General features: G+C 38.9%; 1 protein-coding gene and 2 long non-coding RNA genes across 6 annotated transcripts in view; 2 read left to right on the top strand and 1 right to left on the bottom strand.

Annotated features, from left to right (window-relative positions):
- UBE3D (ubiquitin protein ligase E3D) overlaps positions 1–14,554 on the bottom strand; it is an 82,861-nt gene that overhangs the window by 13,148 nt on the left and 55,159 nt on the right. Inside the window, exon 10 of one of the 4 annotated variants that reach the window (XM_061358360.1) lies at positions 14,065–14,257. The exons of the other annotated variants lie outside the window; for them this stretch is intronic. Coding sequence (XP_061214344.1) covers positions 14,207–14,257 — 51 coding nt within the window. The 3' untranslated portion in view covers positions 14,065–14,206. Of the gene's footprint in view, positions 1–14,064; positions 14,258–14,554 lie in introns of those variants that run through there. 4 annotated transcript variants of the gene reach the window in all.
- Positions 11,499–14,094, top strand: LOC133214918 (uncharacterized). The gene is made up of 2 exons (XR_009726265.1): positions 11,499–11,813; positions 13,853–14,094. It is a non-coding gene; the product is annotated as an uncharacterized LOC133214918 (long non-coding RNA).
- LOC133214949 (uncharacterized) lies at positions 12,435–12,943 on the top strand. Its single transcript, XR_009726277.1, has 2 exons — positions 12,435–12,610; positions 12,664–12,943. It is a non-coding gene; the product is annotated as an uncharacterized LOC133214949 (long non-coding RNA).

Genomic DNA, 14,554 nt, shown 5'->3' with positions numbered 1-14,554 from the left:
ATAGGCACCAGACAACTCTAAATACTTACTCTCTATTGGGACAGAATTGGAAAATTTTAATGAATGCATCAGTTAAATCACTTCTGAAGCCACTCAAAGAAAATGAATTTGCTTTCCAAAAGGAAGGGTTGCACAAGGAGCCAAAGAGATTTTAAGACGGAGCTTGACTAATTGATGATACACGACATGTTATCTGCAATAGCAAGAGACTAGATTTAATGAAACACAAGAGTTCCATGTGGTCCTGCCTATAAACCATACCAATTACTGCAAGTCTATGGGGTAAAAAGTGATCACAAAATCTAGCAAAAACATCTGACAGCACAGAATCCAGAACTAACCCCTTTCTGAAAGAGTCTTCTAATCAGATTCCCATCCAAGCCTGTCAACAGAGAGGCAACAGTGGGAAATGCAAATTAATGCTCTGCAAGCAGAGTTCAGATGGACCCCACTCTCTCACCAGGACAGTAACCTCCACTGCAAGGGCAGGACTGACCTTTTGAGACAATGACCTTTTACATACCCTAGCATCACCAGAAGATTCCGAATCTCAGAACCCTGACATCCTTCCTCTCAATAAACCATCAACGTCAAACAGGATAAAAACCCCCAAACATAGGCATCTAGTAATTGAAAACCAAACCCCTCATTCCAGCATAGCCTTTTTTTCCTTTCCAAATGAAACGTCAAAGATATACAACAACCCTAACAGCCTTCACTAATGTATTTCCCCAGAGAAGTATGCGTTTCTTTGGTAGCAGTTTAAACAATAAGCTAATGTTCTTGCAAACTTCTGTCCCTGCTGTGCTGGCACAGCTACATAGTCACTGGATAACTCAGAAAGAACAGAGGGAAGAGACAAGGTGACATGAACAAGAGGCCAGGGGAGATGAAAGAGCTACCTTAAACCAGATCAAAGACGCTGCTGAATATAAAACTACTGCCTTTGATAGTCCAGCAGTGACAGTTAATGTACAGGCCATTAAAATGGTCAAAATAAAGCTATAGGCAATGTCACATGAATGAAAACTGAATGGACATGGTATTAAAATATCTGGAAATATACTCTGAAATCAGCATGTCTGGTGGACAGCTTTTCATGTCATTAAGCCTTATCCGAAGAAATCATATAAGCAATACAGAAGGCAGCTTTCTCTATTATATCATATTCTGTTATTTTTGGAAGTAATTTTCATGTCTGATTTAACTTGGAAAATATAGGTAAATGATCCTATTCGTCATTCCTGACCTCCAAGTGACACTCCGGGAAGCCCCAGACCTTTGCTCTTTCCAAAGACCTCACATACTTCCTCTAAATTATGAGAAAGAGTTCACATACTTTAAAATGTGAAATGTAAAAAAAGAAAAGCAAACGAACAGAGAATCCTCGGGCATTTACATTCATTCAATAGAAACCACCAAACTCATCTCCTGAGAAAACCCTCAGAGGGTTGTATTTATGAAGCTGAGTACAGATTCAGCTGTGCAATGATGCAGCCTCTCTTCTTCCATCACTCTTACTTATCTACTTCACTTCAAATAAGAACGAAACAGCTCTGAAACTGAGGGCTGTCTGTCCATCATCTACCACAGTACATACTTGCACTGTGATGGAAACAAAGGTCTCAACAAGAAAGAAATTACTGTGAGCCATCTCCCTTCACAGACAATTTATGTGGCTCACAAACAAAACACTCCTCTAGTATTCATTTTCTGCAGCCTCTCTTCCCTGTCCAGTTTTGCCATGCTTTGATTTAAATTTGCAAATAATCTCCTTGGATCATGCACCGTGCTTTTAATTTTTCAGCCAAGTGCTATGCACAGCTTTTGTCTGTAATAGTAACAGACTGTCCAAGGACACACAGTGAGTCATGGAAAGAGTCAGGATTTCCTGGCTCTTAATCTGATGCTCAGACAAGGCTTCTCATGTTTCCAATTTTCAGGGGCTGGCAGGTGGGGGAAAGAGAAAAGAAAGAATAGAAAAAAGAAGATGGAGAGAGACATTTAGATAAGCAAAATAGACAACCAGATAAAACCTGCACAAGCTCGTTCCCTTCTCCGTTTCAGACGGCTGATTTAACAGTAACAGCAAATCTGCTGAAAAGCTTAAATCCGGTTTTAAAAGATTGTAATGGATAGAACAGAGGGAAAATATTAACAGCCAGCAAAAAGACATAAAAAATTGATGTTTCTTAAAGCAGAAACAAAATAAACACTTCGCTCAACAAGCCTGGAAACAGAAGAGAAAGGAATTTACATGCTCTCGGGGCAAGGGGACATGAGAAGTTTGCTCCCAGATGGGAGGATGTACAGCAGCACTAGCATATGCCACCACAGAACTGTGGAAAATTCTGGGGGTTGTGAACATGCAAGTAGGTGACATGAATCAACTCTCACTTGAACGCACTTCAACAACACTCTGTGTGTTACACTAGCCTATTTAACTTAGAAAGCCTATTCCCTCTAGACCACCTATAATTGGCAAGAGATGAGGAACATACAAGAGATAAATACAGATCATGCAGGGGAGATGTATCAGCAGCCTGAAAATAGTTAATATCCATCCTAATAATGCCACCTACTCCAAAAGACTAAACAACAGTTCACAAGACCCATAACAGCAGCCTTCCAATATATGAAGGGGGCCTACAAGGATGCTGGAGAGCTACTCTTCATCAGGGATTGTAGCTATAGGACAAGGGGTAATGGGTTCAAACTTAAACAGGGAAAATTCAGGTTAGATACAAGGAAGTTTTTTACTGTGAGGGTGGTGAGGCACTGGCAAAGGTTGCCCAGAGAAGTGGTAAATGCCCCATCACTGGCAGTGCTCAAGGCCAGGTTGGACAGAGCCTTGGACAACCTGGTCTAGTCTGAGGTGTCCCTGCCCATGGCAGGGGGGTTGGAATTAGGTGATATTAAGGTCCTTCCAACCCTAACTGTTCTATGATTCTATGTTGCAAAGGAACAGGAAAATAACTTTTAATCCCCACAAAAGTAGGCCACCCATCATATTCTGAAAAATAGATGTTAAAACACTGATGCCAGTAAAAGACATTAACCGCAACTACACGTACATACACAGAGGTGTGGGGTATGAACAGCAAACTTTCAGCAGGGGCTGAGAACCAAGTGAGCCAGGAGGTGGTTCTTTCAGATTTTCAGTAAGACACAAAGCAGTAAGTAGCACAGCATTAGCCTGTATGTTGCCAGGCGCCCTGCTGACAAAGGACATAGAAAGGCCAAGCTACCCAAAGCCCTCTTTGCCTCAGTCTTCAAAAGGATGACCAGCCTGCAGGAATCACAGGCCCCTGAGACCAGTGAGCAAGTCTGGATGAAGGCGACTTCACCTTCGTGAAGGAGGACCAGGTTATGGAGCACTTTAAAGTGGACATATATCTGCATCAGGCAAAGCGTTGCTGGCAGGTTCAGGGAGGTGATCCTTCACCTCAACTCAGCAGTGGTACCATCACATTTGGAGTGCTGGGTCCACGTCTGGGTTCCCTAGTACAAGCGAGATATGCTGAAGTAAGGTAAGGGCTAAGAACGGGCTAACATGGGGCCACAGAGATGATTAAGGAACTGAGCATCTTTCATGCGAAGAGAGACTGAGGAATGGGAGTGTTCAGCCTGGGGAAGAGAAGGTTCAGGGGGATCATATCAGTGTGTATAAACCTGCCTGGAGGGAATGAAGATGAGAGAGAAAGACTCTTCCCAGCATTGCCCACTAACAGGACAAGAGACAATGAGCACAAATTAAAGACCATGGAATTCCTCCCAAACAAAATAAAATACTTTTTTTACAGTGAGGATGGTAGAACACTAGCACAGGTTGCCCACGGAGGTTGTGGAGTCTCTCTTCATCCACAGAGATGTTTACAACCTAACTGGACAGGCATGTCCCAGGCAACCTGCTCTAACTGACTGTGCTTTAGCATGGGGCTGGACTAGATGATATCCAGAGGTCACTTCCAGAGTCAATGACTCTGTGACTCTTTAAATATATTTTTGTTGCATAGATTTATGAAGTGAACAAACTCATTTACAAAGATTGGTCCTTAAGACATCCTTCAAGACAAACCATTTCACATTTTGTAAAACCTCCAAAATGGACTTTTCCACTCCACTCTTTTTTGGACAGTTTAGATGCAGTGAAAATTTCACAGTTTTCTCCCTAAACTTCTTTTTATATATCAACTTCTTTCATACACTTGAAAGACACTTTAGTCCAATACTGGACAGAAAATACTTCTGAATTAAACATTATCTTGCAGTTTTGGTTGACTCGCCTTCTCCTCCCCTCCTCCTTCACACCCTCCTTATATTATAGTATGAATCAGTCCTTCAGCTCATAATTCCATGCAATCCATGTTAATCTCTTCAAGCTTCTTTTTTTCCCCTTTTTTTTCTTTGGCTGCTTTCCAGCCATCAAACACTCCAGTTTCAGATGAAAATAACAATTAGATTTTATCATTATGAGGCCTTTCCTTGTACTGATAAAAACCTTATTATTCAAAACAAAGCTAACACAATTTCTTTAGCAATGAGATTTTCATGTTCATTTTTTATCTTCTTTTTAGAAAATATTAATGACCTTCAAAAAGAATCAGTTTTCTGGCTTCTTTCCTTCTATTCTTTTTCTTATTTTTTAAATCCAATTTTACCACCAAGGACAAGTATATATGAAGAAATTATACACTGGTGTCATAGTTCCCTTGAGCTATCATACTGGATTGTTGAAGTATAATTACTATAGCACATTGGTTTGCTCGAAGACTTCTAAAATACTGTTTAAAACTCCTTCCTTAGACCAAGGCCACTAAAAAAATATGCTGTTAAAAACTAATTACCTGCATTATAAAACACCCCCTAGCACTTCACAAAATTCAATGAATGAAAAATAGCACAAGTTAGCAGAAATGTAGACAGACAACAACCAAGAACATACATAGTTAAAAATGTGAAAGACTGAAAGTTGAGGATCATAGCATGACCTTAAGCATGAAATAACCTGAAGCTGCTCAAAATTTTATCAGCTTTATAAGATAAACATCAAGAATTAGCAAAGACTGAAATCGGGCACTAAACATTTCTGCATGAAAACTTCTAATGTAACTGCGAAGATGATCCTGCTTGAGCAGGCAGTTTGGTCTAGATGAGCCCCGGTGGTCCCATCCAACCTCAACCATTCTATGATTCTGTGCTTTTTCACATGATATGTATTTTATTCACAATCACAGATACATGTTCATCATGCATTATACAAAATCCAAGTAAAGAAAAAATAAGTCTTGCACTTTTCCTTCTCTTTTATTTCTCTGGCTAATCTTCTCTTCCCAACTATAAAACACAAACAAAGCCCACTGAAAAGACAGACTGAGAAACAGAAGGAAAGAAAAGCACAGGCCTTGAACACTAGGACTAAAACCAAATCAGTTAACTCCTAGAAGCATGAAGCATTAATGAAATAGAGAATTTTCCCTTTATGAGGAACATTTATTCAGTGTTAATTAAATCCTTTTATTCAAAATCTATACTTACCCAGGCGTAAAAATATTACACCATATCAATAACTGCAGCATGTAAGCAAGTACTACACTATAAGCACCTTTTTCCCCATCTAGTGGAGTGAAGCTTTAAACATACCGTTCAAAGCCTTCAAAGAAATGACAAAAAATAACAGCAAACCCTCTGCATGAACCAGCAGCGACAGTTACTAATTCACTTGCCTAATGAGTAGTTATCAGAGACTAGCCCCGAGCATTTGCTTGCAAAGTTCACAGGCAACAGTGTTAAAGAGGAACTTTCAGAGAACTTTTCTCCAGTAATTATTCCTCTATAATATATCCATCTGGCTGGTTTATTCATGTGCAGTCCGGTTCTGTACCACTGAAGCCAAAGAGAGTTTTGCCATTAACTTCAACAGGTTCAGGTCCTTGCCTACAATGTTGAGCTATCATCACAAACGCCTCAGGTGCATTTCTGTAATATGACACAAACTAATTAAAGCAAAGCTGAAACAACTAAGGGACCATCCTTAGCATTTTTAAACTTACAAGATGAGAAACAGGCTCCTAAATATTCAGGTGGATACCCTAAATAGATTGCTTGACTTTCAAACCCACCAATATTTGTTCATTTGAACAAGAACTCCAAGTAATCCAAAGTACTGGCGGTTTTGATTGGAATGGCCAAAAATGGACTGGCAAGTCACTTTTGCATAAGCAGAGCAGCATGTTAGACTAAGATAATTTCTTTACAGGAAATTCTTTTTCCTGTCACTTGTATCTTCTTCAAGATGATTCCCTGTTGTAAAAACATATTCTGTACTGTTCTGAGAATTATTCTGGAAGATTAAATAAGGCAGCTGTTCTGTAAATTGTCTGAGTGTAGGCTGGTGAAAGAGTATAATCCAACAGTGACATTCTCAGGTGTAAGCATCTGCACTTTAAAAGCCAGTTATCAGTACTGTTGTAAAAGAGCCATGCTTGACTTCTGCATCGTTTTGTATTAGGAATGCATGCTTTGCCTTGACATTCCTGTCTGACATGAAATGATTAGCTAATAAGCGTCACCAGGGTTTTCTTCAGCTTCTGTGCTGTACTTAATATGTAAACAGTATCTCACTTCTGACAGATCATTTTAACTAAATCATAGGAGCACAGTAATTTCCATGTGGAATTTGAGCTCTGCTTCACCTAAATCTGGTGTTCTTGAATGTTAAAGGCTTCAGTAGATGCTCCAAAAACCAGGCAAATGGGATAATGGTCTCCTCCCAGACTCCTCACATGGGAGTGGCTTGAAACAACTTTGAATAAGATTCAATAGCTCTTTCAAAATGGATGTTAGCACTAAGCCATATAGCTCAGCATTTCTTACTCACATACTTCAAAGTCCCATTTAATTTCAAATCTTGTCAAATTCTGGCCTCAGCAGTATCCTAGCTCCTCGTAAGAGAATTCAGAGCAGCAGTACACTGCTAGAGCAGTGGAGTACTTCTCCAATTCCAGCTCTCGAACAGCATCAGCATGTAGGCAGAGAAATCTAAAATTCATATTTACTTAAATGGTTAAATTTTAATCCATGAGTATTTATTAGCTGTAACAGGGGATGTCACAAGATTTAAGTTTACCTGCTCTTGAATTTCTTCTCAAAGAATTCTAGGTTGAACGTTTCAGACTGAAAAAAATCTTAAGCTTGTTCACTAGTACTAAGATTAAGTCCAGATTTTAGAACGAACCATACATGAGAGGGCAAAAATGGATAGAAAATAAAAAGTGGAAGAGGCAAGTAAAAGCTTACAGAAGAGAATACAGTTAAGTTATACATACAGTATTTTGTCACATTCTAAACATCACCTTAAAACAGAGAAAGCAGCCACTTAATGGAATATATCCCCAGGATATTAATTAAACTAATCACTAGTGACCACTCTATAAAAATACACTGCAAGTGCATTTCTTTTCTGTGTAAGAAGAGAATGTAACCTGAAATATGAAGGGTTCTGTGAGTTCAGCAGATTTTTTGGGTTTTTTTTACAAAAACAACCAAGAAGTAAAGTTAATTCTATTTTTCTACAAAGAAGGACATAAAGCCCTATTGTTCCTCTATTGTCTCAGTTTTTCCGCCTTACCTGAAGAGAAGCATATGCAATTAGATAAGTGTAAGTACTAAAAGTTAGTTTCTAACCAGGGAAAAGGTGTAAGAGATTTACAGGGCTATCTGCTCATACACGGTACAGAGCAAAGTAAAATTAAGTAAATTAAAGTAAAAAGTAAATTGGTATCTAATAGAAACGAGAACATAACATAGAAACTTATCAGAACAGAAAACCCAGAGATCCAGAGATCTACAAAGAGGAAAACAAGACAGTCCTAGAATTTAATTTCTGAAAAGCTGTCAGACGATGAATGGCATAGACTTTGTATGAAAACACAAAATAAAGAGCAAGCAGCAGGCTCTCTGGTGAGTTAAAAAGGAATGTATTAGTCACCCCCCATTATGCAATGATAGCATTCTGTTAATTTTGTGGGACATCTACAAATGAAAACAGAAAATGTGTCAAGGACTGGGGCATCAACAGCAAGAAAAATTTCTATTTAAAACCGAATTATACAGACAAATAGTTATTGATAAGAATCAGACCTAGTGTCAGTGGTACCAGTCACAGAAAGTGAGAACATCTGAACAATACAATGCTCAGTCTTTTTCAGGGTCATATTTAGGAACAAAAGGCATTCTGGAAGAACCTGGAGGTGGAGTGATCAGTCAAAATGGTCAGTAAGATTTAAATAACATCTTCACTTGTACAAGTTTGCAGGCAAGATCCTTTTTCATGTACCCAAGGTGCTTAACACTCCGTTTTCTTACATTTTCCTTATAAAATTCAAGTTCACTAAAAGCAACAGAAGGAATATAGCTCCCTGATCTATTCCAGTAATTCACAATGCCACAGCTCACAAAAATAATGAAGTCTGGGAAGTGGCATTTTAAAATAGTCTCTTTCTCTATACACTATGCTTTTATAGTTTATGTTAGCGATATGGGATTAATATCTTTTATATTTTTTTCCATAAGCAGAATCACTTCCTGTTTTACTTGTCAAGCCGCTGGGAGGTAAAGAAACATTAACCAGAATGCCTGGCAAAAATCCAAACAGCAATCACATTCTGCCCACCCAACACTCCCTGTGACCTCACTTGGCTATGGCATCTTCCAATTCCTGCAAGTCTTTCTACATATTGTTAAATGGTTGCCAGGTTTCACCTCAAGGCATAATAGTCTTTTTGTTGAAGGCAAAATGGTCGCCTTATTTTGGTAGTTTTGTTAATGCTTACACACCCTTTTGCCCTTCTCTTTCTTCTTCCTGCAGCAGCATTCCAAATCTGATTTTAGGAGCACTATAAGATGTACACACTGAGATACCTCTTCACACACCCAGGTGTAGAAGTTTCCTTTAATTCAAAAGTAGTAGAGCTATAGTACAAATATTCACACAAGTGATCACTTTTAATGCTCAAAGCAGCAAGCAACTTAGAGATGATGGAAATAATCCTGCCCTTCTTATAGCCAGAATTGTGTTGGTGTCTGTCAATGGGATCAGCACCACCTATTGCAAGAGTAGCTAGTTTTACACTCCCCTTCAGGTCTTTCCCTGCCTCTGGGCAGACAGTGATCTGACCTGTTTCCCCATGCAGTGTTTCTGCCTATTCTAGCTTTCCTAAAATCCAAACCTAAAGTTTTCTTCCTTAACAAGCAAGAGCTTTCAAGCACTACCATTTGTCATCAGCCATTCCCCCCACAGATCAAAGACCTGTGACTTAAGCACAGAGATTTAGAGCACACTGCTCTCTTCACTGACATCGCATCAGAATGATGGACTTCTATTTCTAAGGGAAGGCAAATTGTATGTTTCTCACTGGAGGCATTACTGACGACTTCACCAAAAGATCCATTCCAGACTCATTTTCAACTGACAATAAAAAAAGGAGAACTTAACAACCCTCTTCCTTTTCATCCACCATGTACTTTATCATAGTCAAGTCATCGATTCAATTATTATGCTCTGGCTTTGCAGACTTCTGTATATTTGTCCATTTGTCTCCTTGAAGACATCGTTACTGCTTCCAGCTCTTTAACACATAACACTCTTGAGCTGCTCTAAGTGCCTTGGCAAGCTGCCACATCTGCTAATACAGTGCTAGAATTCAGTGACATCTTCCTTTAGGATCCCTCAAAATTTTGCAGTCTGTGATAACATCATACCTACTCCAGCCTACAGCTGAAATCCAATAGGGTTGAATCCATCCATTTTTAAACCACCTGTAAACCTAAGAAGCACCCTCACAAATGCGCCTTTTTTTCTGCAGAGCTTTCTGGACTTCAGTAGCTTCAAAGCTTCCATCCAGACTCTTAACGGACATAAACAGCATCATAGCTTGCTTGCATAGCAACACCCATTCACAAAGCACACAGCATAACAACAGAAACCTCAATGAAAAATTTCCATTATAGAATCATTGATATCCAATGCCTTAGTATTATTTTCAAAGCAACATCTACCTTTATGAAGCTGATAACCAGACTTCTGTACTTTGTTGGCTCGGAGGTTGAAGCTTACTGCTTACATAAGTCAGTCTATTAAATATTACCAGGATAGGGCTAAGTCTAACTTAGAGAAACAAAGGTTTTGGAAGGAAGCAGCCCTAAAGAGCTGCTAAATAAATTACCTAAAACCTATTTTGAACATGCACAGCATTATTTAGTTGTTCAAAAGGCTAAATATTTCTTCTGTTACTCAGTCGTAAAAGACAGCAGCATCAATTAATAAACACAAATGTATGTTCTAAAACTGTATCAGGCCTCCCTTAAGACTTCTTTATGTATATATTCAGGTACATAAAACATGGGTATTTATCTGGCCTCTTTCCATAACAGACTCACAGTGTGGTGCCTGTTGATAAAGAATGCAAACTTTCAGTTTGTGTTTAAAAGCACATTATAGACACAAGTACTGTATAATTAGGATGTAACAGCTACACTTTTAGATTTCAAAATTACTTAGGAAAAGCAGAACGTTCACAATAGAAGCAAAAAGGATATAAAATGAGTTGTATTACTCAGGCATTTTCATTCCTAATTAGTTCTAATTAGTTGATGAGAAAATGAGCATGAGGCAGCAGTGTGCGCTCACAGCCCAGAAAGCCAACTGTATCCTGGGCTGCATCAAAAGGAGCGTGGCCAGCAGGTCGAACAGGTGATCCTGCCCCTCTACTCTGCTCTTGTGAGACCTCACCTGGAGTATTGCGTGCAGTTCTGGTATCAACATAAAAAGGACATGGAACTCTTGGAACAAGTCCAGAGAAGGGCCACAAGGATGACCAGTGGACTGGAGCACCTCCTGTATGAAAACAGGCTGAGAAAGTTGGGGCTGTTCAGCCTGGAGAAGAGAAGCTGCATGGAGACCTCATAGCAGCCTGCCAGTATCTGAAGGGGGCCTATAAGGATGCTGGGGAGGGACTCTTTATTAGGGTCTGTAGTGTTAGGACAAGGGGTAACAGGTTAAAAGTTGAACAGGGGAAGTTTAGATTGGATATAAGGAGGAAGTTCTTTAAGGGTGGTGAGACACTGGAATGGGCTGGCCAAGGAAGTTGTGAATGCTCCATCCCTGGTGGTGTTCAAGGCCAGGTTGGACAGAGCCTTGGGTGGCACGGTTTAGTGTGGGGTGTCCCTGCCCAAAGGCAGGGGGGTTGGAACTTGATGATCTTAAGGTCCTTTCCAACCCTAACTATTCTATGGTTCTATGATTCTATGATTCTGTCTTCACCTCTTTCAAATGGTTAATAACATGGACTACACCAGACTATTTAAACTGGATTTCTCCAATCAATTGTACTTTCATGTTTTAATAGTAAATGACTGCTTTGGTAGCAGGGGGGCTACAGGGGTGGCTTCTGTGAGAAGCTGCTGGAAGTTTTCCCCATGTCTGATGGAGCCAATGCCAAATAGCTCCAAGGCACCACTGGCCAAGGCTGAGCCCATCAGCAACAGTGGTAGTGCCTCTGTAGTAACATATTTAAGAAGGAGAAAAAACTTCTGTGCAACAGCAGCCAGGAGACAGGAGTGAGAATATGTGTGAAAAACAGCTCTGCAGACACCAGTATCAGTGAAGGAGGAGGGAAGAGGTGCTCCAGGCATCAGAGCAGATATCCCTGCAGCCCCTGTCACAGACCATGGTGAGGGAGGCCGTGCCCCTGCAGCCCATGGAGGACACCCTGCTGGATCAGAGGGATGTGCCCAAAGGAGGATGTGACCCCGTGGGAAACTTAATAAAGTTTTCTGAATCAGTAAGTATGAAACATTTTTAGCACAGGCTCAACAAAGACTTAAAAATATTGATTATAATTAAGTACAAAAATAATTATTCCCATTCCTGAAAGCTCAAGGGGACTCTTAAAGTTCCTTTCCAACCTAAACAACTCTATGATTCTATGGTTCTGTAAGTGGACAGTCTCATTGTTCAAGAAATACAACTGACCACTCTAGAGATACTTTTAAAAGAAGATAGCTTACAGTGAACACAAAGTAAGATAACCTGAATGGCATAATAAAAATCCAACTTATATAGGAGAATTAAGTAGCAGACAAGAAAAATAAAAAAATCTCTTAACTGAAACCTAGACATCTCTATCATTCTGCAAAGAAGTATTTAGGTTTGCCTTTGAAACACTAACTCTCTTAATATCATTTGCTATTCTCCGTATTTGTTCAATATAATCCCATATTTGTTTCCAAATTATTTTGAAGTGTTTGTATAGTTTTATTATGGCTTTTAGTAAATGCAGACTAACACAATCAAGACTCCAAAATATACATGTTACAACTTCTTTCATTTTAGTCAATGAAATACTTGGATGCATAGTTTAGAAAACTATGCGTAGTTTAGAAAACTACAACTGCTTTCTTATATAAGGCTTGGGTACTTATTTCCTATTGAATATAAATTGTTTGAAATCAAATAAAAAATTCCACATAATTATCACAATAAAACAGAAAATTAAGCCATCCTATGTCATCCTGGCAACCTATCTGTGTTAGTTAAAACTAGAAAAAAGTTAGTTAAAAGTTAGTTAAAGTTAGTTAAAACTAGAAAAAAGCACATAGCAGGCACTTTCATACTAATCTGCAAAAATCAAAACACCTTTATTTTGGGGGAAATAGGAGTAGCCAAAAGAGGCTGACACTAACCGCACTTGGTTTCCTCACCATACTTTACATTTTGTAAAACAGATCAGTTAAGGGAAAAAAATATGAAATTAAACAAACGGAAAATGACTGTATTACAGCAGAGACTGCAACGTATTTGTAGCCGTTTCGCCATGTTACTATCGGTGTTCATTAAGAAGTTTCAGAGACTTAAGAAGTCCACAAGCTTCAGAGAAATACTGAAGAAAATCCCTAATTGTGGAAAAAAAATAATAAAAAATTCTAAATGGATCTCAGTTATTGTCTCAAACACACTACAGAATATACATATTCAAATGTATGATCTGTGATGCTCAGTAAGCAAGTAATACAGAGCATCATCTTAAAAAATGTTTAAAAACATGTTATTTTACTGCATAAATGGACTCCGTTACTTTTCTCCGACAGTTTAGTAAAAGACACAGTACTTTGAAAGCCACTTGTTCCCTCTTGATATTTTCATTTCTTAAATCACTATTTCTCAAATCACTTTTAACCAAAGTAGCTCTTCCTCCTGTCTTTGCTGCTGTTCGACAGGGCTCCAAAGGAGCAGAGTCCTACCTAAAAGAACCTGTGCGACTTCTCCAGCTCCAAATGCCCAGAACAGAAACTAAAGGAGGAGCTGAGCAGATTTATGTAAATTTTACTCAGGTGTTCACTTCAGAAAGGATTATCAGAACGGACATGTACATCTGCAAGTGTCCTCTACAGCAAACCACTTTTTACAGTAAACAACTTTGAAATTACTCTCTCTATATATGTATAACATATGCACACATAAACCAAAAAAGTATCAATAGTAAAAAAACCCTGAATATTAAGACACTTTAGCTCAGATCATGTACAGACCTGAAAGACAGCAGTAATTTTGTATTCTGCCTTCCATGAGCCTTTTGAATACTTTTGAGACACACATAGTACAGCCATTAAACTAGAATAATACGGTATTTATTCAGTCTTATGTTTCCTGAGCAACTTGCTACTTTGTATGTATAAACCTGTTGCTTTTAGGAATGACACAGAACTTGACATGCTGCTCTACGAGAAACCTTCTTTTTTTCCCTCCGTTTTTTGGAAGCAAAGTAACTGCAAATGAGTTTTTCCTTCACAGACACCTCTAGGAATGCTCACTGCAACAACAGAATGAGCTCTTTTTGGTTTTTTTCTTAAACACTGGCTCTGCTTCTCTTAACTAAAGTGGACAGCATGCACAAAGTGGCATTGGGTGCAGCACCAAAGAATATCAAGGACTATTTCAACTGAAATTTTGAAACTGCCCAGCAGCTCTCAATCACAATCTTCTTTCAGTTTCATACAACTCTAAAAGTAAAAATAAAACCACTATTTATTTAACTCTGAGAACTCTTGTTATAGTCTGTGGCCTTGTGAATAGTGCCTTGATACAGGAAGTAAAATGCTTGGTTTCCCACAGTAATGACAGTGAGAGAGAATGTTCAGAACAGCCTCATATATCATCATAAGAATTCAATATCCAAGACATTTTCTGTTCACTGTGCTTGAATTCAAAGAAAGAAGAGATAAGGTTAGCAAAACACAGCAGAAATTACTTGTCACTTTAAAGCATCTCCCCGTGTTAACTGTTCTGTGTTGTAGGCTTTAAAATACCAACAGACTGCGTTGAGGAGTAGCAGCTGAACAGTTCAGTGATAAAGTACATGATAAGTCAAGTGGGTGCTAGTTACAAGTGCTTGCAAGTATTAAGAATAATACACACAGTCGAGCCCAACTGGTGCTAAAGCAAACGACTGACAGCTCAGGTGGGTGGAGAGCCAGACAGATGAAGAATATAATG

The sequence above is a fragment of the Neopsephotus bourkii genome, unplaced genomic scaffold (assembly GCF_033783945.1).
Source record: "Neopsephotus bourkii isolate Nb327-2 ecotype Australia unplaced genomic scaffold, CSIRO-AGI_Nbou_v1 NB_941, whole genome shotgun sequence".
NCBI lineage: Eukaryota > Metazoa > Chordata > Aves > Psittaciformes > Psittacidae > Neopsephotus > Neopsephotus bourkii.
The sequence above is the reverse complement of the archived record's forward strand: the minus strand, read 5'-3'. Positions and strand labels throughout refer to the sequence as shown.